The 25,599-nt window shown below is 36.1% G+C and overlaps 1 protein-coding gene across 1 annotated transcript; it reads left to right on the forward strand.

The window, feature by feature from the left end:
• Nucleotides 1–1,398: 1,398 nt before the first annotated feature.
• Nucleotides 1,399–25,207, forward strand: me2 (malic enzyme 2, NAD(+)-dependent, mitochondrial). Its single transcript, XM_051892753.1, has 15 exons — nt 1,399–1,559; nt 8,766–8,897; nt 12,769–12,902; nt 13,111–13,260; nt 13,808–13,883; nt 14,109–14,270; nt 16,546–16,759; nt 16,955–17,052; nt 17,184–17,297; nt 18,569–18,680; nt 19,086–19,228; nt 20,289–20,391; nt 20,522–20,592; nt 21,841–21,939; nt 22,411–25,207. The coding sequence occupies exons 2-15, from the start codon at nt 8,790–8,792 to the stop codon at nt 22,570–22,572; spliced, it is 1,746 nt and encodes a 581-aa protein (XP_051748713.1). The 5' UTR covers nt 1,399–1,559; nt 8,766–8,789; the 3' UTR covers nt 22,573–25,207.
• Nucleotides 25,208–25,599: the final 392 nt, after the last annotated feature.

Below are 25,599 nucleotides of genomic sequence, written 5' to 3' on the forward strand. Positions count from 1 at the left end.
GGCTAACGTTTGGCAAGGTTCTCTAAAGGTTATGAAAAAAACTTTCCAGTAACGTTAAAGGCACAATATGTAATTTTTCGCTGCTAGAGGTCATCATACATATTGTGTGATGGAGAGAATGCTGTATTACTGTTACTAAAAATAAAGCTGATAATGTAAGTACACAAGTCAAAAAAAAAAAAAAAAAAAAAAAAAAAAATATATATATATATATATATATATATATATATATATATATATATAAAAAACACTTTAAGTGGTTTTTGGATATTTTAATCTAAAAATCTTACATATTGTGCCTTTAATAGAACGTTTATTCAAAATGATGTGGTCTCACAATACTTAACAGATCATTAGTTGTAAATTGTATTTCAAGTTATTAGAAATGTCATTACACTTTGATTCATATATTTTTGACCTACATATCCATGTTGGAATATACATGGAATATACTGATCTGCTCAATATAATGCTTGTTAATGACAAATATTAAGAAGTGCTACCAAATTACACCTATGTATACTGTAGCATGGTAAACACACCCGTAAATAAAGTAGGCCTATCTCAAACATCAAAATGGTCGGTGGTTGGTTTAGTTGTTCAGGTCTTCTAAATTAACTGCCAAAACTAGAAACTCAACTGTAGTTAACTGCGACCTCTTCTGGTCATAGAGCGAACAGTCATGATCCCTATGTAAATACATTTACGTATGCTATATAAAGACAAGCAGATATTAGTTTATCTCAAAATGTCCGTCTCAGAGCAGTAATATCAGTTGAATACGTGTTCAACAAACTCAATAATATAACAAACAAAATCATTAACAGTCATTCAGAACATATAAAGAATAAAAACTGAAATTAATAAATTAATAAGAATAATTAAATAGAAACATGCAAACGTTATTAGAATGTGCAAATTAGAAATTAAACAAATCTACACACAAGGTCTTCCTTTTTTCTTTTTTCTTCCTTTTTCTATCAACAGTAAGTCAAAAACTATACTATTATATAGAATTGTGTATTTTTATGTGTATTAATAATAATAATAGGCTAATAATACATGTATTATCAATAATAATAATATATATTTTATTATTTAATAATATATTATTATCTTATTATTATTAATAAAATTATATTTAATAATCAATTTATTATTAATAATATTATTATTACTGTCTTATTTTATTAGTAGGCTAAAAATAGACGACTAAAATGACTCCACAACTTGCAACTCAAGTCTGACTTGCAAAAAAAAAAGGAATGAGGTTTGTGTAAGGTCATTACGGTGATTTCGTCATTTTCCTTCCGCTTCTGTGGTCAGTTGTTCACTGCGGTTTATATACGGGCTTTACGGTAAATTCAAGTACTGGCGTTCCTCCTTTCTGATTGGCTGTTGGCTTGTGTGTTAGAATGTCTGATGCCAAGAGCGCTCGCGGCTGTCATTCACTCTGCACGGCCTGACGCGCATATTACCGGCCAGTACGTTTATCTTAAATATAATGTGTACTCGCGTATTATTGTGACCAGCGGACTCTGAGACGTTTAAAGGAAAAGGTAAGGTTTGACATATATCCTTTATGGAAGCTCTGGAGGGGATGAATTGAGTGTTTTGACCGTTTTGCGTTAGCTTAGCTGAACAGCAGCTGTCATCACTTCATTAGATCACCTCATTCAACTGTTAGACTCACGCGCATCACATCCTACAATGTGTTTACGTACATGATTGTCAAATAAGTTAACGGATGTGTTTACTGTTTAATGTTATCAATATTTTAGTTCTACACCTGTTGCTCTTTGGGTTTGCTCCATCAACTAATGGTTTCAGAGCTTTAAGTCTGTTTAATAGGTTTATGTTTAAAGATCTAAGCTGGTAACAGCACTACAGACACTACATGTGAACCACTGTTTATTTCATCCACTGGTTTTGAGATTTGGGGCTATTTTGCTTCCATAACTTTCAGACTAGTGGAAAGAAAACATTCAAAATACTAATGTATTTACTTCATTTGAGTGTAATATATTTAAATTACAGTGCATACTGTATTTTAAAGGCTTTTAAACTATATTTACAAATTCAGCTTCTGTGATGTAGAGGTTAAAAATCTAGACTGGTAATTGAAAGCTTGTAGGTTTGTATTCCATTAAGATCTAGGCTAGTAACTAAATGAAAGTTTTTAAGTTCAAACCCTGAATGTAGTGATCTATGAACAATTCTGATTGTCTTGTACTACTTTCTACAAAATCCTGCTTTCACAAATGAACTTTGATGAGTAGTGTCATGTGAATTAATGGTTTAAGGTCTGGGCTAGTATGCTCAAGGCTTCAGGTTTAATCGATGACCTGTCCTCATCGTGCCCTTCATCAACTCACTTGCATGTACTTAATTTGATGTAGTTTCACAATTTACAGAAATGATTGCAGAAGCATTGCATTTTCTTGCTCAGGATGTTCGTCAACTTTGCCAAATCATTGGCTTGTTTTCGCTGAGCAAGATCACATCAGGCAGATCTTGTGTGACTTCCCATTTGGTCCCTAAAATAACCTTCAGTGTCACTTGTTAAAGGTTATAGGTCATGGGAACCGCCTTATAGAAAGAATGCTTGTTTTCTGGGACACATTTACGGTAGTAGCCTATTGATGAGTAATCTGTAATAAATTGTAGGTACATTTTGTAGGCAGTGCTGGGGAGAAAACGTACAAATTGTAGTGGGTTATTATTGATTCCAAAGTTACAAAAATTGTAGTTAGTTAACGTAATCCATTACATTATACATTTAAGGTAATATAATCTGGTTACTTTTAGATTTCTTTTGACCTAACTCCTTTATCAGATTGATTTGAATAGGATAATATTGTACCATATTGATATAAAAATACAAAGAGAAAGAAAATATATTCCATTCTTTATCATCAACATGAAGTGCATTATGTCAGAGTTTAATGAAAAGCTATTAAGTAATTAAATCATAAAAATTTAAAATGAAATCAAAATAAAAAACTTACTAAAAAAGATGAAATATTTTTTTTTGTTTACTTGCATGTCATGTGACCATTAACTGACATCAGAGAACCGTGAACTTAATTTTATTATTATTATTTATTATTATTGATTTAATATTATCATTGACCTAACGTATTAACTCAAAATCTCAGGAGGTACTTCAAGCAAATATATTAGGTCAAAGAGGCTCAGCTGACCAAAAAGTTGGGGAATCCCTGCATTGCATGTAAAAAAAATTATGTCAGTTTGTACATTTTAATGTGTTTGAAAGACAAAAGCCTTCCAAAGACAGTAATACATGGTTAAATGACTCACTGAGCGATAATTCAAATAATAATTAATGTGTTCGTCAGGAGCTGATTAGATATGTAGTGTTGCAATGTTGAGAAAACACTTCTTAAAAGTGAAATGATTTCTGTAAATCCAGTGATCAAATGCTGTTTGGGTCTCAGTTTTCAGTGGCTGGTCTGTGTGTGCAATTCCACAAACCTGAAAGAACTTCTGAATGTATATAAGCAGTATAAGTAGTAGGGAGATTCACTGAATTATGAATAACTTTCTGTCGTTGTGAGAATAATGTAATCATGTAATCATTAAATCTGATTACAAGTATTTTAAAACGTTTATATAATCTAATTACACGTACTTAATTTTTATACAGGCTATATGGCATTCCTGTAGCTCTAACAGTATTGCATGCCAATAGTAATGCCAAGGTCATGGGTTCGATTCCCAGCGAATGCATGAACTGATAAAACGTATAACTTCAATGCAGGTCGCTTTGCATAGAAGCGTCTGCCAAAAGTATAAATGTAAATTATGGCTGCACAATTTTGGGAAAAAAAACAGACATTGCGATATTTATTTTTTTTGCAATATGAAAAAATAAAGGAAGTTTCACTAGATGACTTGAATAGTTATATTTGGAAAGAATTAATCATTCTATCTACAATGATTGGGGTGATTTTGTTGGGGAGCGCATCTGCATAGCACATTTTTTTAAAAATTTTTTTTACTCTGAAGACTTTTATTTAAAGTCCACCTGAAATCAAAATTTACATTTTTTTAGCCTTTAGTATAAATATGTTAGCCTTAAGGTTATGAATAAACTGGTGTGTTCCAAAACAGTAACAAAATTCGCATTTAGGAGATATAAGCATTGAAAACTTACTATCTCTCTTCCGCTAAAATGGATCACAGGTTTTCATGACATCACCGTGGACTTCAGCTTCTCATCAGATCTTCTGTCCAATCAAATGCTTTCTAGAATCTGAAGGGTCCTGCCTCCTACATTATAAATAGATGCTGAAGCTGCGGCTGAAATCAGTCACTTGCTCACACATTTGCTACTTTCTACAAGGTGAATGGCACATAGTGCACTATATAGGGGATAGGGAACGATTCAGACAGTGTAAATATGCTTTCCATTGAGGAGAATGAAGTCTGGTTTCACGTTAGTGTCACATGAACCGCTATCGTTCCAGAGACACAAGATCAGGATCATATGCGCGAGTCGGTGCAGACCACAAAACATACTGGTCCCATTTGAATTCTGCACAGAATGCTATATTTTAAAGTGATATAGAGGAGATTAGGAGGAGAAATGGTTAGAGATTAGAAGAAAACTGAGGTTTTACCAAGCTCAACAGCTCTGGCCGAGCTGTGATATAAACTAGGCACTTCAGGATCCTTTTAGGATTTACTTAATTAAATCGCAGCTCTGTTGTAATTGTAAAATTACATTGTATGTAGTTGCTCTCTTGCAGATTACTGTCTGTTCCTCATGGTGCAAATTTTGCTTTGAATAATCTTGGAATGTTTTGTGTTTTGGGTGAACTGTTTCTTTAAATGCAGATGTCCCAGTTTGGAATGATCCCTGAACTACCTGCCCTGTGATTGTTGCAGTCTTGAGCGGTACACTTAAACTTGTGATTGTGATTACTCTGCTGTGAATCACACTGGATGAAACAGCCCTGACCTAGCAACAGATATCAGCATGCACACTACCCCTATTATGTACTTTGACTTTTTTTAATGACCCAGAAGAACACGGTATAATAAACAGATAAAGAGCGACTGTGGGTGACTGTAAGGGTTTGACTTTGGGTTTGTACAGGTTTCACTTCCTCTACGTAATGCGAAGCAGGCAATTTCAGTGCTGACATGACTATGTTCATCTGCTCACATGCAGACGTTCACAAACCAGCAGTCATGAGACGTCTGATTATGTTGTTTCGATTGAATCATCAGTGATATTACAACCACATCCTATTAAAATGGTCATTTGAGGCGTAGGATAATTTTGCTGGTTTAATATGTTTGTGCTTAGGGAAAGCCTGATTTGGACAGTAAATTCTGTGTTTATCTCATTATTTTCCTTGATTCCTTGTGTTTGCCTGAGATTGTGAGTGTGAGATCACTGTAAGTGTGTGTGACGCTGACGGCGAGAAAGGAATAGTGTCTCTCGGACTGTAAGGTCAGTGCATGGGGGAAGGGAGATGATTGTTCATATGGTGTTGAGTCAAGTAATCTGATGTATTCTTAAAGGGATATTTCATGCAACAATTTACATTGTTTGCCGAGAACTGTCACTTGCCTTGTTGGGCCAGTGCTGCATTGTCATTATGTCTAGGGATGCACCGAACTGAAAATTCTGGGCCGAAACTGATAATTCAGGATGCACTTATAAATAATTAATAAATAAATGATCAATTCATTAATCAAACTTATTTAATAATCAACACTCAAATAGCTAAAACTGAGTTATACAAATATTTAAATTTTACAAAAGGCAGTTTTTGTATCAACTTTTTAATAACAGAATTGTTTCTTGTTTCCAGTTTGTTGGTGAAATATAAACATTTAAATGACAATAAACCATAATAACTTGATTTCATGACAGATTTATTCAAACATACATTAAATAATGAAGACATTTCTAACAGGTTAAGTAAAAATATAATGAATATGTAATATAGTGCATATATTTAGCAAAATGCTCTAGAGTTAATTTTTAGGACATTTTATGGACATTGAATAGCTTGCTTGAGTTCAATGTAACGTTAAGTGACAATGAGCTGTTTTATTGATGTCTTTCCCCATTTGAAACACTGATTGGGCGATTACATGAGTAAGGATTCATTGCACTATATCTTCAACATACCTTCTCTCCCATGTTTATTTTGTGCTGTAACTAGTAGTAAAGAGGAGATGAGATGATCGATTCATATGTGCTTGGTCCGTGTTGCCGCTTGAACTGAGACGGCGACAGCGATCTGTCACAATGTATTAAAGAGCACCAAAACGACATTTGTTTGAATTTCGTAATAAAATCAACCTAATTTTAAAGTTGAGACTTTGCTTCATAATAAAAGTAACAAAGCACAAAGCTTTTTGCGATTATTGGATGGCAGGCATGCTACAAATGTTTTGTTCACGAATTGGATTTGTGATTCGCTGTAGTTTTTCTCTCTCAAATATTACATGCACACACACAATTTTTTTTTTTTATTACACACATACATCCATATTAAAACACCCACACAATTATAGCTGCATAATTTATCCAGTGGTCTCTATAATATGCAGAAGCAGAAAGCAGGAATAAAGTAAGTAATTGCTTTATAGGCCAAACCTTAGAAAATGGCACCATTTGGTAAATAGATAGTACACATTTTAATTTTGAATGAAAGCCTATTAACAAAGATTGCATCATTTTATACTTAAATGGCCCTTGGATTAAAAATTGCCGTTTTAATGAGTTTCAATGAGGACATTTTTGTCCTTAAGGTCCTGAGTGTAATTATTTTGTGTTACTGGTGTAAAATAGATTAATTAAAGGAAATGGGGGTGAAATAGTAAAATTCCAATAAAAATACACTCTTGTGCCAAAATTTATGCAGTTGGCATTAATACAAAAAACAAAACTGAAAAAGACAAAAATGTCCATAAGGACGCACAAGGTTTATCTGTTGTTACTTGTCCATGTTGTGTGCAGAAATAGATGCTGAACACATTCAAAATGTGTCATCGGAGAAGCGCTAATTAAATGTTTGTTTTGGTCACTGATTTCTTGCCCTCCAAAACCATTTTGGCGCAAAACCGAAAATAGCTGTTTTGGCTGAAAATTTTCGGTAGCTGAAATTTCGGTGCATCCCTAATAATGTCTTGTGTTCAGTGATCATGTGCATGTATTTTTATGCATTGAAAACTTCATGCATTGAAAATTTGCTTTTCTGTCATGTATTGATGTGCTCTGTTGTTGCAGATTCTTTTGTTTTACAGATTTCACCAAGTTAAGGTCATTTAGTTGCCTAACAGTTACTACAGTGTTTGTATCATCAGTTAAAATGGGTTAAAATGTAAAAAGGCTTTTTTGACAGCCAAACCGTTTTTACCTAAAATATTTAATTAATTTACCCCCTGAAATCTTAAGTTAATATTTCAACAATTTAACAACACATTCACATGTTCACGGTTGGTTAATGGTCACATGATGTGCAGGTGAAAAATACAATATTTCATCTTTTTTTTAGTAAGTGTTTTTTTTTTTTTTTTTTTTTTTTTAGTTTTATTAAAATTATTTATTTTTATTTTACATTTGAATGGTTTTGTTGTACTTTAATTCTCCTCTCCAGAGTCACAGCCTATATAAAGGCTGCAGAGATGTTCTTCAGTGCTGTGTGTGCTCTGATAATCTTTATAAGGACTCTGGCATGAATGTTTATCAGTACAGCAGTGACTCAGTGATAATGTTCTCAGTGAAGACTGTGGTGTGAGAATCCAGTGCTGCTGATAGATCAATCATAAAAATTCAATCTAATTGCCCAATAACAGCCGAACTGTTTTATCAGACGCTTCTGATCTAAATGATCTGTGTGTGTCTGGGTGCATTAAAGGAGTCCTTGATTATGATTTCACTTTTTTAACTTTAGTTATTGTGAAATGTTGCTGTTTGAGCATAAACAACATCATTACGACGCTCAAAGTTCAATGCAAAGGGAGATATTTATTTTTAAAGAATTCTCTGTTTAAGGATGACAACAAATGGCTGGTAGGGACTACAACGAGCTTCTTCCCAGGTTGGTCACATCACAAACCACAAAATTGACATAAACCCCACCCCCAAGAATGCGCAACAAAGGGGTGAGGCCATGTTGGGCTGCTTTAGAGAAGAGGAAGAGTTGTTGTAGTAGAGTGTTGTTGCCATGCCGTCATTTTACGCCGGACTGCTTCAAAAACAAGGGTCAATTTAACACTGGATTTGCACAAAAGATTAACATGACGGCACATGCTAGTTGATGAGTTGAATCAACTCCACAGCAACTACATAAATTTATCCACTAACCATTCAGAAACGTCCAGTTGCATTCTAAAAGTTGTAACTTCTTCCTGAGTCTCTCCATCAGTGTCGACTCCGGTTTGAACAATGTAAGGCTGAACACCGTTACTGACAATCCTCATTTTGGCTGCGTGAGATTCTCCAGCTTTGTTATTGCTGTTGAACATCCGAAGCTTGAGCTGTTAAAGCTCCGCCCTCTTCTGGAAAGGGGGCCGGGAGCAGCAGCTCATTTGCATTTAAAGGGACACACACAAAAACGGCGTGTTTTTGCTCACACCCAAATAGGGGCAAATTTGACAAGCTATAATAAATGATCTGTGGGGTATTTTGAAAAGTATATTACATCTTGTAAAAGGGGCATAATAGGTCCCCTTTAAGTGTGTGTTTGTATGTTTTATTTCCTTATTTTCTTTTGCAGGTGTGTATCGGTATCACTGCAGCAATGCTGTCCAGACTAAGCACGAGTGTGAGGCCGTGTGTGAGCGTGTGCCGATGGGTTCACACTAAAGAGAAGGGGAAACCGCTCATGCTCAACCCACGTACCAACAAGGTTAGACTAAATACAATCTGTCCATCCTTCTAGTTCTGTCTCAATGTCTCTTTCAGTCACCATTTATTCTGGTTTCCAATATCATCCATAGAAGAGTTGGGGAATCTACTTTGAATCTGTAATTTGCTGCTTTCAGATCAAATAAATTATGTAAGTGCCACAAAAACAATGAGGATCTCAATTGCCATGATATCAATAAACTTGAACACATGCATTTACACAAAATAACTCTTTACTATTGTCTTTTTGCTAGTTTTAGTTATTTACTCCCCAACGTAAATGCATACACACTTTCTAACCCTGTTCCTGTGTGTATTGAGGGTCTGAATGCTTGGTCTGGAAAACATTAGTGGAGTGACTCAGCAGAAGTGCCATGTATCCTGAAAAACATGGGTGTTCTTAATTGCTGTGCTGTAGAAAACTCTTATTTTACTTTGGACATCAAGCGATGACCCAACACAGAACCCAAATTGTTTACTGTGTAAGTAAGCTAAAATGTTTGGCTTTGTGTACTCAGCAGCCAGTAATTCACCTCACAAAACTAGTGGTTCAACAGATCACAAAACTCACGGTTTGGATCATATCACGGTTATTAAGTCACAGATCGGATCATTTTTCGGATCAGAAAAAAAAAAAATTGATCCGCAAAACACATGCGTCCCGAATTGTGCACAGGGTCTTGGTCCCTACGGATCACGGATCAACAACGATCCATTTAACCACTACACAAAACACATGGTGATCAACACAAACCATGTTTATCCTTGCTGCAATTGTATTTTATGCAGTCTGGGTCGTGTTTTCTTTTCCTTGTGTAGTTTTTGTTTATGGTTTTTGAAGCTGAAGTCATGTCCGTGTCATTAGGGATAGGGCTCAAGCCCTGAATTGTTTTCCTTGGGTAAACATTTTTTTCAACCTTTTGGGCACTTTTGGGTCCCTTTAAAACTCTTGAAACTTTGCAAACACGTAGGATTCATTGGCCATTAGAGCCAGGCACAAGTTGTCATGGGGGGCCTCTGTAGCACACTCTTTTATATGGTTGTATTTGAGGGGCTCTGTAGCGCACCCCTTTTCACCTACAGTTACCAAACTTCATACAGTTATAGATCTCATCGGGCCGAACAACTTTCAAAACTAAGTCATACGCCAGCCCAACAGGAAGTCAGCTATTTAGGGTTGTTTGAAAAACGCATGCTCTGGAATTTGATATACTTCTTCTAGGGGAATCATCTGATCACCACCAAACTCGATCAGCATGAAGTCAAGACATTGAGGATGCTAAATTGCGAGCGGATTTTTGATATCTCGAATGGTTTGGCCGTGGCTTTGAAATGAATTTATGGCGAGAAAAAGGAAACAGGAAGTGTGTTATAACTTCTACATACATTAACTGATTTTGATGAAACTTCAGCTGTGTGTTCGTAGTAGGAGGCTGATTACATGAATTTGACTTTTGTGAGTCAAAGTCATAGCGCCACCAACTGGCAGCAGGAAGTGTGTCCCTTTCAAAATGCTTTGAAATCGCCCTCTTTTTTTTTTTACCTGATTAGCTTCGGTCTTCGTCAGAATAATGTCAAGACACTGCAGATGCACACCTGTGAAAGGATTCTTGATATCTTGATTACTGTTGTCATGGCAACTGATTAAAATTTTATATTCTTTATGGGGGTTTCTGAGGCACTTAGCATTCTTCAAATTGCATTAAACTCGACACACACATCAGACACATCGCCAGCGAGTAGAAATGGGTGGGGGGGAGGGGCTCTATAGCGCCACCTTTTGTCTAAAGTTAGGGGTTATGTCCGTTAGTTTTACCTACAGTCACCAAACTTGGTACATATATTCTTCTCATCAAGTCGGACAACTTTCTAATTTACAGTCATTAGCTCTGACCAACAGGAAGTCAGATATTTTGGTTTGAATGTGGATTTTTTGAATAATCAGGCTATGATTTTTTTAAGTACTTCTCGTAGGGGATTAATACAATCACCACCAAACTTGGTCAACATGAATCACTGAAGATGCTAAATTGCGAACGATTATAGGATATTTCTAACAGTGTTGCCATGGTGAGGGATTAAAGTAATGACAAAAAAGGGAAACAGGAAGTTTCTCATCGTGTAAAATCATTATTTGATTTAAATTAAATAAAGATTGTATGTTGCCCGCCATGCACAGGTTTCCTTAAGCCACTGCGGTGGCGGTGGCACCAGGGTTTGGGCCCGTCATCTCTGCTTGCAGCTATATTTATGATTTGAGGTTTTACCAAATGAGATTTTATTTGCACCAAAATACTACTTAGTTTGGATGCCTGGTCTTTGACATCAATCACAAAAGACAGAAAGTGTTTTTTTCCTCCCTTTCAAGGTTAATAAGTCTATCCTAACTATCCATCAATATATAGTAAGTTTCATTTTTATTATTTGCGTTTAACATAGTTTTTCTTGCTGTTGCAGAACAGACCTGCAACCCACCAGCCCTGTTATAAATGGTCTAGCACCCCTCTAACATGCTCAAACAAACATATGTACACACTCTAGGCATATGGAATGTAAAGTAAATGCAGTTCCGCCATGGGCTGTATGTTATAGATGGGTGTTTCCCCCCTCACTGACCCTCATTGGTCGCTGTTCTGCTTTGATCTCCTCTCTATAGATGCACTGTGTTGGGTTTCCTCTTCACACAGGATGTATGCATTACATATGTGGCACCTCAGGTCAAAGAGTCATGCATGGTTTTAATATACAAAAGAGCAGGGCTGCTCCAGCTCTCCCCCAAACACACATAAAGCAGTGTTTCAGAGTCTCTGTATGACCTATTGTGTTGTCTGCCCTCCATATGTCACATACTTCTGTGTAGACAATGCATTAGATTAGACCATCTGTAGTTGTCTTTGTGTGTATGGTTTTGTCTGTAATTTGTGTCCTTTGCTAAGGCAAGCATCACTAGTATCGCTCATATTTATGTTTGGGGCTTTGAACAAACTTCTAACCCTAAATAAACTTTGGTGTTGCACCAATAAAATTGTATCTGTTTGTAGACAATGTAGTCCTGACTGTGTGTACTTGAAATCTGATTCCAAATAATAATAATAATAATAATAATAATTAATATAATGTCAAACCACAAATGTATGTAGTTTTGGTCAGATTTGTAAATATCAGATTTATTTTATTTTATATTATTTAATTTTATTTTTATTATTTATAATTTTATTTTGTATTATTTTATTTTATAATTGATGATTATTATTTTTGTTGTTGTTGTTATTATTGTTGTTGTTATTTACTTGTACATTTTTAAATTTTATTTTCGCTCTTAGTGATTATTTTATTTTATGACTTAATTTTATTTTGAATGACAACTTAAAATCTGACACATTCCAAATAACAAAAAAATACTTATAATGATAATTTATAATAATATTAAATAATAAAAATAATTTCAAACCATAAATTATTTTTACATATGAAAATAAATATAAAATGTTTTGCTCAGGTTTGTAAACATCTGATTTTTAAAAAAAAAAATATTATTTAATTATTATTATTTATTTATTTTTGTTGTTGTTCATTTACTGTCATAAATAGAGAAGAAAATATCCTGCACTTGTTGCAAAAACAATGTAATATATTTAATGCAACTTTTTGTGATCTGACCATTGTCTGGCGTTTTTTAAAATGTTCTAAATTTTAATCCAATTTCATTTGAATAGGCCAAAATTCGGCTGAACAAAACCTTTGGATTGGGCTATTTTGACTTTGGAAACTCATAACACATTAGCGACGCCCTTACAATTTCCCACAGTTTTACTGTAGTGAAAAAGTAAAAATCTTGTGTAAACATTCATTGTGTGTTTGTGTGTGCACAGGGCATGGCTTTCACTCTGAAGGAGAGGCAGATATTGGGCATTCATGGTCTGTTACCACCAAAGATCGAGACCCAGGACACCCAGGCTATGCGTTTCCAGAAAAACCTGAAGAAGATGTCCGACCCACTGCAGAAGTACATTCATTCACATCACTACACATTTCTGATAATAAGAGCTGTTTGAATTTGATTTTAATGTAAAATTTCCATATAAAATCTGAGTTTTAACATGCATAATATGCAAAAAATATCATTAATATGAGAAATTTTGTGACCTAAGGCTTTGTGGCTACAAATAATCTTAGCCAGCAATATCATAACCTGCTTTTCATGATTTGAGCAGGTATATCTACCTAATGGGAATTCAGGAGAGGAACGAGCGTCTCTTCTACCGCGTGCTCATGGAAGACATCGAAGCTCTCATGCCCATCGTCTACACGCCAACTGTTGGCCTCGCATGTACGCAGTATGGACACATCTTCAGGAGACCCAAGTAAGCTATGCTTCATTAATTATTAACTATTTAACTTTGATACATTGAACCCATTTATGTGTAAATCACAGCTTTGATTGTATGCCCAACATGCTCTTATTCTCAGCTTGACTTAAAGTTATTTTTAGATGTACAAGATGGCAGAAATATTGCAATTTAAAGTCAATTTACAAAGTCTTGATGTTGTTTTTGTGCTCTACCAGAACAGGTTTTCATGCTTGAATGTTCATTATTTTCCTCATATTCTCCATTGTTGCAGCTCCTCCCTTCCCAGTCTGTCAGTAACGCTCTGTTTAGTTCCTGTCTCTATGAAGCCCCTCCTTCTGAAAAGCACAATGTGCTCTGATTGGTTGGCTGGACCAGTGTGTTGTGATTGCCCAACCACTTCTAATGTGTTTGGGGAAATGTCCCGCCCCTTACCGTAACCGCGAGTTTCGACACTCGAGTTTTGTTTCGTATGTAGTTAGGACTTTTTTGTGGGGGAGATTATCTCAGAAATACAGTTTGTGTGTCAGAGAGAGTGAAGTTTTTGTCTTATTCTCCCCAGAGGTCTGTTTATCTCCATTAAGGATCAAGGACATGTTCGTTCTATATTGGATAACTGGCCAGAAACCACTGTCAAGGTATTGGATTACAACATTCCAGTGCTTTTCGATTTTTATTAAAGTGCATGTTTGATTAGTAAGTTCTGTCGTGATTTATTTACCCTCATGTCATTTCAAACACATATAATGACAACATTTTTGGGTGATCTGTCCCTTTAAGACTGTGATGTATGTATTAATTTGATGTCTTAAGAGATTTTTTGTTGGTATAGTGAGGGATCATTTATCTCTGCGTGTGTGTAGGCTGTAGTGGTGACGGACGGTGAGCGTATCCTGGGTCTGGGGGATCTGGGAGTGTATGGTATGGGTATTCCTGTAGGAAAGCTGTGTCTTTATACGGCCTGCGCTGGAATCCGGCCTGAGAGTTGCCTGCCGGTCTGCATTGATGTGGGCACGGATAACGAGGTTGGTAACCCTTCATTTCCAAACCAACAAGATTTGATGTCTATCTATCTATCTAAAAAATACATAATATATAGTATTGTATTTTAATATTTTATATCTATATATAAATATAACAAATTAAATATAAAATATATAAATATTTTTTATGTAATATATATTATACAATATTTCATTAAATTTAATGTTTAATTTAAACATTTTTAAAATACATTAGTGCCTTCAATCGATTTAAAATAAACCAATTAATTGCACATTTTTTCTGTAATTAATCACGATTAAAAACATTGGAGTTTAATATTTTTACACTGTAATAATTTCACAGTTACTCTCCAAATTAATGTAGAAACAACTTAAAGACAGTATATTTTAAATATTTGTTTAATGCCATTTTTTATGAATTTCCCCACTGCAGAGAAGTTTCTGCAAAACCCTCGGTAGTAGCCTGCCATACCGAGAAATCGGCGCAACTCATGCTTATTGCTGGGGGTAGGGAACTGTAAGATAGCCTCCACTTTGGCAACAACAGGTCTCACGCATCCCTGACCCACTTGTTTCCCCAAATAAATAACTACTGCTTTTCTGAATTCACGGGAACATGTCAGGTTTGGTGACTTTATTCACCTTACGGTAGTCTGTGCAGAAACGGAAAGATAAGTCTGGCTTGGGCACCAGTAAACAGGGGGAACTCCACGGGCTTTGACTGTTTCGGCAATATCATGACGTATCATGGTCTAGCGGTATGATTCTCGCTTGGGGTGCGAGAGGTCCCAGGTTCAAATCCCGGACGAGCCCCCACTTGTTACGAGTCCCTCTGAAAAGGCTAGGGGTAAACAAAATAGTGGGGAGAGGCTGAGAGAACTGCCGTCTCCAAGTCCCAGGGCCAGTACACAAGAAAGCTCAGCACACCAGTTTTAAGCAAATAAACCAGAAGATACTTAAATTAATGCTTCAGGAGGGGAAAAGGCCAACACAATAAACAAAAAGCTTTTTAAGAAGTAACTTACCTATCAAAAGAAATTGAAATAAAATACAGAGACACTTCCCTGACTCCCTCTCTAAGTCAAACACAGGAGGAAAAAAAGGTAATTTCTAAAATAAATGGCATCCACCTCCATACAAAAGTTTTCCACTTAAGCAGTTACAACAATAGCTGAAACACTCTGCTATTTAGGCAGTTACAACAATGGCTGAAATACTGTACCTACTGTAATAACGCTAATATGTTATTGACACTCTTAACAACTTTACCTTAACACTACCGGTAAAGCAATCAATGAACACTTAATTAAACAACAGCTGAACAACAGCACTGGGACTGGAAGATGGCAGCTGCAAGGACGGAACACCTCAGCCTCTCTTCCTGGACTGCAGCTCTGCAGGTTCCTTTGTACTCCAGCTAACGAGCTCAAACAGGAGTCAGGTGGCACTCATTAGCCTGTCGAGCAGAGAGAACAGGAGCAAGAGAGACAGGAACACAGTATACACATACACAGGAAACACGATGGCAAGTTAAATCATACAAAATAGAGTAACTTATGTCCCTATGGATGTAACAAAGGCCAGTATCACTGGTACTGGTACTGATGTCTCTATGAAATTGATTTTTTTTTTTAAAAACAAACAAACAAAAAAACATTACTTATAGACATTTAACATTACCGTATAACTGAAAGCTATCAATTTTAACATTTATTAGGCTTTAAAAAAAAATTAACTTTTAATTTGAGTGAACTTAAAACAACCTTCACATTAACCCATTATAATAACTTTCATATTTACCTGTGGCCTTTCTACATGTCTAACAAGTAGGAAATATACAGAAATTGAATAAAGTTATCAAACACTTCACAGTTTTCACTTAATAAATTATAAATGAAATATAGATTAATCCTTATTAAAGCTACAATTTTCTCTGTTAGCTTTTGTTCTTTGATTAACATTAATGACAGACATCACAGCAACAGGTTTATTAGGCTGCTGTCACTTTAAGAGCTGCTGCTGCCGAACATGATGCGGATCTGACGCGCATCTCATTTTCTCACAACTCTAAGTTCATTTAAGATATTATTTAACTCATTTAAGACTGCTCTTATGAGGATACTCAACAAAATTGGCATTTTGGCATAATTCTGTGTGTTATTGTTTGTTCAAGCGCGAAAGAGAACTTGATACTGGTGCGTCGTTCTGTGCACACGAGTCGTGTGTGTGTCACAGAGACACGACATTCACAGATTTTAAACTTAAAAAAGGGGATTATATATTTGTGTTTGTGCAGAAGTTACTGAGGGACCCGTTCTACATGGGTCTGTACCAGCGGCGTGACCGCTCTCAGCGCTACGACGATCTCATAGATGAGTTCATGGAGGCTGTGGTGGACAAGTACGGACAAGACACCCTCATCCAGTTTGAGGACTTTGGCAATCACAACGCTTTCCGCTTTCTGAAGAAATACCGTGAAAAGTACTGCACCTTCAATGATGACATCCAGGGTGAGTACCGGTACTTGCTAAGGCAAGAATCACTATTACTCATAGTGTTAGTGATTTTAAACTCTTCAAGTACTCCAGATTCCTCAAATCAATGTGTCTTGTTGAGGAGAGGTGTGCTGTTGCTTTACTATTCGAAAATAAGAAATTATTAAAAAAATTTGAATAATGAATAATGATCATGTTTGTGTGTGGCAGGCACTGCATCAGTAGCTCTGGCGGGTTTACTGGCGGCTCAGCGTGTTGTAGGGAAGCCAATAACTGAACACAAAGTTCTGTTTCTGGGGGCTGGGGAGGTGAGCACACATGACACAGTTTAAAGCCACAATGACGCAAACTCTGTCTTTTAATCTGTGTGGTTTGATTTGAGATTTAAATTTAAGCACTGCCTGTGTTTTTTTAAGCTTTAAACAATTTTCACTTTTAGGCAGCTCTGGGAATTGCTAACCTGATTGTCATGGCGATGATGGAGTCGGGGGTGTCTCAGGCAGATGCCAGAAAAAAGATCTGGATGTTTGACAAATATGGTCTGTTAGTAAAGGTGAGCGGACATGGTTACATAAAGAGTATTTATCTGAACGTCATGACAAAATATTACACTAAATTAAAGTCTTTGCAAAAATAGCTCAGAAATAGTGGGCCATATTTTAACGATCTAAGCTCATGGTCTAAAGTGCACGGCGCAAGTGCACTTAGGGTGTGTTCAAATCCACTTTTGCTAGTTTAACGATGGGAAAAATGGTAGGCGCGCCTGGCGCATGGACGAAAAGGGTAGTCCCTATTCTCGAGTAAAGGGTGTGTTTTGGGTGTAACGTGCAATAAACCAATCAGAGTGTCATCTCCCATTCCCTTTAAAAGCCAGTTGCGCTCGTGCCATGGCGGATTCGCTATTTACATGGCGAAATTTGCAAGCGGAAAAACTGAACGTTTCTCTAGCTAGGAAACGTATCTGCTCGTGTGCGAGGTTAAAGCGCGTGAGCAGACCATCTACGGGAAAAGCCGGATTCCACCAAAACATTTTTCTTTATGCACACAATAATAATCTTTTACATTGTAATCCTTTTATTTTTTTATATTTGGCATGTGTGCTGCTGCGCGTCCCTGTGTGTGTAACAAGCAGAGTGTAGCACGTTGTGCACCCGCATAAAGGAACATATTACTAACGCGCTCTTTAAATAACAAAAACATATTGCGCCATTAACTTTAGACCAGGTTTCAGTTGGTCAATAGTGCAGTCGTTTTCGGTTGCCTCAAAATAGCAACACGCCAACAATGCACCTGAACACACCTCGTTTTCAGACCTGGACGCCCATGGGTGAACAGATGGGTGCGAGTGCATTTGCTATTTAAACAACGTGGCGCAGGATGTGAAAATGATAACTGCGTCGGGCTGAAACTTGCAAAAAACACCTGGCGTCGCATTGCGCCGGGTCTATGATAGGGTTCATAAAGTTGGATCTCATCATTTGTTTGCACCAGCATAAGTCTGATCGCTTGGAAAAGTAGTAACATACTTTACCTCTTATCATTCATGACAAAGTTATAAGGCAAAGATTAATACTTGTGATTAGGAGTTTGATAAAATGCTTGCTTTAATTAAAATAGATTTTACTATGAAAATGGAATGTAAACCACTGATTAGTAAATCCAGGTTTTGAACCAGTTCATTCAATCATTTAGTAATCTGAGCTCCTCTAAAAACTCTAAACAGGAATAGTAAATCTGTGCCATTGACCAACTTCTTCTTTCACATGCTTGAGGCTGACATCCACAGTCCTCCAGTAATCCTGTGTGCGTTTCTCTGTTTTATAGGGCAGAGCTTATGAGACGGATAGTAATCAGGAGGCTTTTGTTCACTCTGATCCAGGGGACGTGAAAAGCTTCTTAGACGCAGTCAATGTTATTAAACCCACAGCGATCATCGGTAAGATGAGCTGCTTCTCTATGTCTTGCACTGAAATCCAACCCAACATCAATCTTTCTACCTCAGTTTAACCTTAATTTTATCTAGTTTCCTTTTAATGTTAGTCAAGGATTACACTTCAACAGTTGTCATTTAGTTTTTCATGACCTACAATTAAACAAGCTCCTTTTGTTGCTTTGTAGACTTCTGTATGTAAATGTCCTGTTGTAATCTGCTTGCCTCTTGACATTTGAAATAGGCAACAATACTCCCATCAAACTGTTGGATAATGAATAGGTTTACATTTGTAAATGTGGGTTGCTGTTTTTTTATGCATAAAGCTGAATGCATCATGCATAACCCATAAATTCTGTATTAATATATGTATGTGTATAAATGTTTTGACCACTTTCTCAATGTAAACAGGTGTGTCCGGGGCCGGCCGGCTCTTCACTCATGATGTCATCAGAGCAATGGGCAGCTTAAATGAGCGTCCGATTATCTTCGCCCTGAGCAACCCCACCGCTAAAGCAGAATGCACAGCTGAAGATGCGTACAACCTCACACAGGTAAAATATCATTACTGCATTAACGCTTTGAAGCCTGACAAATCTCACCCCCATGTCATCCAAGATGTTCATGTCTTTCTTTTTTCAGTCGAAAAGAAATTAAGGTTTTTGAGGAAAACATTCCAGGATTTTTCTCCATATAGTGGACTTCACTGGGGTTCAACGGGTTAAAGGTCCAAATGTCAGTTTCAGTGCAGCTTCAAAGAGCTCTACACAATCCCAGATGAGGAATAAGAGTCTTATCTAGTTAAATAATCAGTCATTTTCTAAAAAAAAAAAGAAAATTTATATACTTATTAACCACAAATGCTCGTCTCTGCGATGCTCCACGCATTACACGCAATACTCCACTCAATTTCATTTTCTCCTCCAACTTCAGAATCGTCCAACATTGTTGTTTTACCTTTTTTCGTAAAGGGCTTTTGATTTAGTCTTTGCACGGTCGCTTTGTAGACACTGAATCAGTACTTTCTCCTACATCACGTTTGACCTTTCCAATGTGATTATGTAATGTGTGGCGCATCGCAGAGCTAGTGCAAGATGAGCATTTGTAGTTTAAAAAGGTATATAGTTTTTATTTTTTATATTTTTTTTAGGGATGAAAAGCTACACACTCCATCTTTTAGGGTTAAAAGAACCGTTGCCACACATATAACATGCTAAAAACATAATAATTACTCTAATAATGATCCATCCATAGACTTATTTATTTGCCTATTAAAATCCAAACAGCAGCTTTTTTTTGTCCGGGCAGTGTATGATATAGGTGGCTTTAAAGGGGGAAAAAAAATATACATAATGCAAAAATAAACTTGTTCATAATTACAGATTTAAACCAGTAAATTTAGCACTAAAATTAGATTAGATGAGCCACATTTGAAGCCATGTATGCAAACACACCATAGTTTTTGTAAATTCACTGTGATCCATGTCCCCATAAAGGCAAGGTGTTCACAGATTAAATACATTTACACCTGTAGTCATACACAGATCTCATGTGTACATGGATTGTCATACCCGTATGAATATGAATATGGAAATATAAGTGTTTCTGTTACAGGGTCGGTGTTTGTTCGCCAGCGGCAGTCCATTTGCACAGGTGTCACTAGAAGATGGCAGAATACTGACCCCTGGACAGGGCAACAATGCTTATATATTCCCAGGTATTAACACACTAATTATAGTCTTATATATTAATGGATGTTTTGGTGGTTAGCTCTAAACACATCTACAATTATCCAAATAAGCAAACAAATAAATGTGTTGACCAGAAGGTTGTAATTGTGATTTCAGGTGTAGCTCTGGCTGTTATACTCAGTGGAGTCCGACACATCAGTGATACCGTCTTTCTTGAGGCCGCAAAGGTAAATACACAGACCAAAGTATCCATCTTAATTTTAATGTAAGAGCAGGTGTGGCTATTTGTAATATGAATGTGTCTGGCTGGTAGTACTCCACAACGTCACCAAGGCTCGCCCCAATTGGCCTGATGGGGGCGCTACAGTGGTGAAAAGTACAAAATCGCTCATAACTCCTAAACTGTTAGACGTAGGCTCAAGTGTCTTATTTTGTTGGAATCCTTGGATCAAGACGGACAAAATGATTTGATCATCACTCTTTTGGCCTGATCAGAACCAAACCAGTGCAGCAAGATTCTCTGGAGTCTGATTGTCAATAATTATCAAAAAAAAAGTTGAAATTTCGATTCACGGTCTCTAAGGGCCGCCAAAACGTTCGAAGTAGCCGGAGCCAGTTTTACTAAAATGGCTATAACTCATGAACAGAATGAGATATTTTCACCAAACTTGGCACACATATGTAAGAGCTCATTCTGTGGTCACATGAAAAAGGACACGGTGACTGCCCACTTGGTAGTGCTATAACATGGAAAAAAAAAAACTTAAAAATGGCTATAACTATGCAACCCGACTTGAAAATTGGCATGCGGTGTCTTTGTCCAAGGTGCCAAGATTGCCTTTGAGGACATTTGAGTATCTCGAAAAATGCGGCCAGCGACGACCAATGACATTTGAGCAGCTATCAGACAAGGTTAATGGAGGCCAATCAGAACGAAACTTGCTGGGCCTGTTTGACCCACGGCCCTAGAGGCCTGTGAGAAATTCCAAAGAAATTGGACCAGAGGGCGCCTTTGCGTTTTTCATGTGCGTAAGGGATTGTATTTTTTTCACACATGCCCACGGCATTCATACCACATGGTAGAACTCCTCATTCTGAGCAACTTTGCCTCTAGGACCGCCGCTGTCCATCGAATCGTTCGTTAAATATTGGAGATTATTTCAAAAAACAACTTTGGTGAACTAGTCCTAGGTTTTTGGCTCAACCTCGATAACTGTTAAAAAGCTTTAAAAAAAAACATACATTTCCTATGGTAAATTGCCTGCATTGGCTGTAAATGGTCTTTTCCATCTATGATTGATGGTACTAAGATGGGTACACGCTTGATAATTAAAACATACCTTTTTACGCATATGATTAAAGACTTTTAAAGCACTTGAACCCCGATAATTGCTACTTGTAGCTTTATTTTTACTTGTTTCTGTTAATATTTTATATTGTGGCTTGATAAAACAACAGTGGTTGTGTTGTTTTAGACATTGGCGGATCAGCTCACAGATGAAGAGTTGAGTCAGGGCCGACTGTATCCACCGCTGTCCAAAATCAGAGAGGTGTCACTACAGATGGCTGTCAAGGTGAGTGTGTGTGTGTTTTAGGACAGTCTTTAAAAGCCTCAAATTCAAAAAATTTGTATAATATCTTAAATTGTATGAGAAATAATTTCAAGAGCTCTTAAATTTGGGGACAGAAAAAATGAATACCATATGGTATTAATAATGGTATCTATCTATGGTAACATCCAACCCATAAAATGGCTCTAAAAACATCAATTTAAACTTTACAGTTCAAATAATACAGGGTTTGATGGAGAAAAAAAAAAAAAAAAGTTTTATAAAATGGTAAACCTCACATTTCCACCTTTTAAACTATTTTTTTAAGCAAATGAGACCAGTCAAAATTATAAATGATTATACGGTGAACGGTGACTTCTTTATCTGGTTATATATCTACTGTTAATGTATTATTACAAAATATGAGGGACAGAAATGTCATTGTTGCTCAGTATATCATAACCCATTGCTAAGACAGTGTGTTTTTGTGCACAGGTGGTGGAGTACGTGTACTCAAATGGAATGGCGTTCCGATACCCAGAGCCTGTGGATAAGGAAGCGTACGTCAGATCAATTGTGTGGAACACCAACTACGATTCATTCGTGCCCGACATGTACGACTGGCCCGGGGTTTCTCACAGCCCCATTGTAGACTAGACGAGCACATGAGAAAACACCAGACGGAGAGAAACAGAACAAAAACAAGGAAGTCTGAAGGGAGCTTTCATTCTTCTGTTTTAGGCACTCCTTTTTTTGTGTGTGTGCAACTTCTAGTATTTATTCATATTTCTGGCCCGTTGTTTAAATTGCAATTTTTTTTCAGATGCATTTTACAAATCTTGCACATCTCCAGGTCACATTTCACTCCAGAATCAAAATAAATAAATGCAAAATAATATTTTGCATAAAGAAAATTAAGCCCGTTTTTAGGATCATTAAGATTTTGTTGCATTTTGACATTTTCCTCACAATGATGAAGCACTTTTTAATAAAATATGCAAAAATACTTTATTCACATTTTAAAGTATTTACACATCATAGCATTTTGTTGTATTTTCTGCCATTTTTATTACTTATTACTGAGAATCTAATAAGAATCCATTGAGAATAATGGGAATTAAAAATGAGGAATTATAGTGCTAAATTGTTATGAAAATAATGTCACAATGCAAAGTAACCTAATGGTCTAATTAGGCTTAATTTAATTTAAGCAAAATATATATTATTTTTCTTTTTTTTTTTTTTTACTCTGCCCATTGCTCCTGTGTTGAGTTTAATGTGCCTTGTCACTCCTCACATTTGTTTTTAAATGCTGCGTGCAATGAAACTTTTTCTAAAATGAAGTCACACTCCATTTGTTCATTGTGTATGTGTTCGTTTCTTGTTGTGTCTGTAAGAGTCATTCATTTCATAAAGATCCATTTATTTCCTAGTGCAGGAGTAAGTACAGGACATGAAGGACTAGCGGGGTTTCTAGTATATTGCACAATATTACAGTCATTGTATGCATTTGTAGCTGTGACAGTTTTTGCGGATTTACCAGCAAATATTTACACACTTATATGTGGATGCTTAGAATACAAACACATTCTTTATATATATAAAAAAAGGAAATTAATGTCATTATCACAGAATAAACCCAAACATGGTCATCTCTTTTAACTTATTACACAGCGACCTCCCAAATAAATAAATATATAAAAATATTGATTTGAGTTCAAATTATGTGAGAAGAAGAATGTTGAGTGATATTAAAGATATAAGACTATCAGCTACAGTATGTAGGTTTCATGCAACAGCAGTAATTTATACATTTGAATGGTCATTATATTAAAATATTTGACTATTGACCCATCAGAAAAAATACCACTGTGGTATTATAAGTGCCTGCTTATATATCTTTATATAGTCATCGCTCATCGTATGTTAAAGGCCCGTTTACACCAAGAACGAGAACTATATTAGCGTCCACACCATCAGACATAATCATTCTGTTTTTTAAAGGGATAGTTCACCCAAAAATGAAAATTTTCCCATTATTTACTCACCCTCAAGCCATCCTAGGTATAGATGACTATCTTCTTTCAGACGAACACAATTGGAGATATATTTAAAAAATACCCTTAGTCCTCCAATGTTTATAATGGTTGTGAATGGCTGCCCAAATTTTAAAGACAAAACAAATGCATCCATCCATAAAAAAATGAATCCATACGACTCCAGGGGGTTAATAAAGGCCTTCTGAAGCGAATCAATGCGTTTGTGTCAGACAAGTATCTTTATTTAAAACTTTTCAAAGTAAAATAATGAGCTTCCGGCACAACAGCCATAGGTATTTGACGTACGTCCAAAAAGCGTTAACTGCCGCGACGTAGTACACAATGACATGACGTACTACGCTATAACGTGTTGTGTAGAACGTGTGGCTGTCACGCCAGAAGCTCGTTATTTTACTTTATAAAGTTTTACACAAACGCATTGATTCGTTTCAGAAGGTCTTTATTAACCCACTGGAGTCATATGGATTATTATTATTATTATTATTATTATTATTATTTTTATTTTTTTTATGGATGGATGCATTATTTTTTTTTACTTCAAAACACGGGACCTCCGTTCACAACCATTATAAACCTTGGAGGACTAAGGATATTTTTAAATATATCTCCAATTGTGTTCATCTGAAAGAAAATAGCCATAGGATGGCTTGAAGGTGAGTAAATCATGGGATAATTTTCATTTTTGGGTGAACTATCTCTTTAAGCATGCGCTGCAGTATTGTCGTCTGCCGCTTTAAATGCTCGTGCTCTTCAAAGCTGGATGGATTCTGATTGGCTGTCAATTAGAATATCAAAAAGTTCTGAAAGTGATTCCAACGATATAATTTCTCTGTGCCGTTATCGTTATAGTTGTGCTGCTATTTTCTGCTACGATTTTTAAAACTATTATCTTTATAGTTATCGTTCTTGGTGTGAACAGGCCTTACATTTTATATGCCAATGTAAATGCAGTAGATCACAACAGCAACAAATTTATAGATTATCATGATTTACATTTTCACACAAGTTTAAAAACTGCTCATTCAACAGCATATCGAACAAAATAACTACTGAACACTCTCGTATCCAGGACCAACAACACGTAGAGATGCTTCGTTTCTGTCAGTCCTACAATGTCATTAATGTGTCTGAATGCAGTCCTTCCTCAGACCTAGTGGATTGTGGGTAGAGGTTATTTGCTATGTGATATTGCCTAGTGTGTGAACATAGGAGAATAAAGTGCAGAATAAACATTTGTGGTCTAGTCTGCAGTATTCATTGCTGGTCTATTTGCTGCCCTCATTTTGAACGGATTAAAGTATTATCTTTTTACAGATTAAAATTAATATATATATGAAATACATTATATATATTATTAATAATAATAAGAGATGCCTTGCTCTGACTAAATTACTAAATTATTAGATTAGTATGTGATGTTATGCTGACCTCTAGTGTAACTGTTTCATGTGGAAGTAGTATATAGTATGCATACTGTGAACGGTGAATACCAACCCCGAAAATGAGCCTCTTTAATGTACTTTATCCCATAAAGAACTTGACGAGACCCAGAATAATATCAGTCACAATTTGTAACATCTTTTTCTTGAATAATTATTTGGAGTCTAAGACAATTCTACCAAAA

This window comes from Ctenopharyngodon idella, chromosome 5, assembly GCF_019924925.1.
Source record: "Ctenopharyngodon idella isolate HZGC_01 chromosome 5, HZGC01, whole genome shotgun sequence".
NCBI lineage: Eukaryota > Metazoa > Chordata > Actinopteri > Cypriniformes > Xenocyprididae > Ctenopharyngodon > Ctenopharyngodon idella.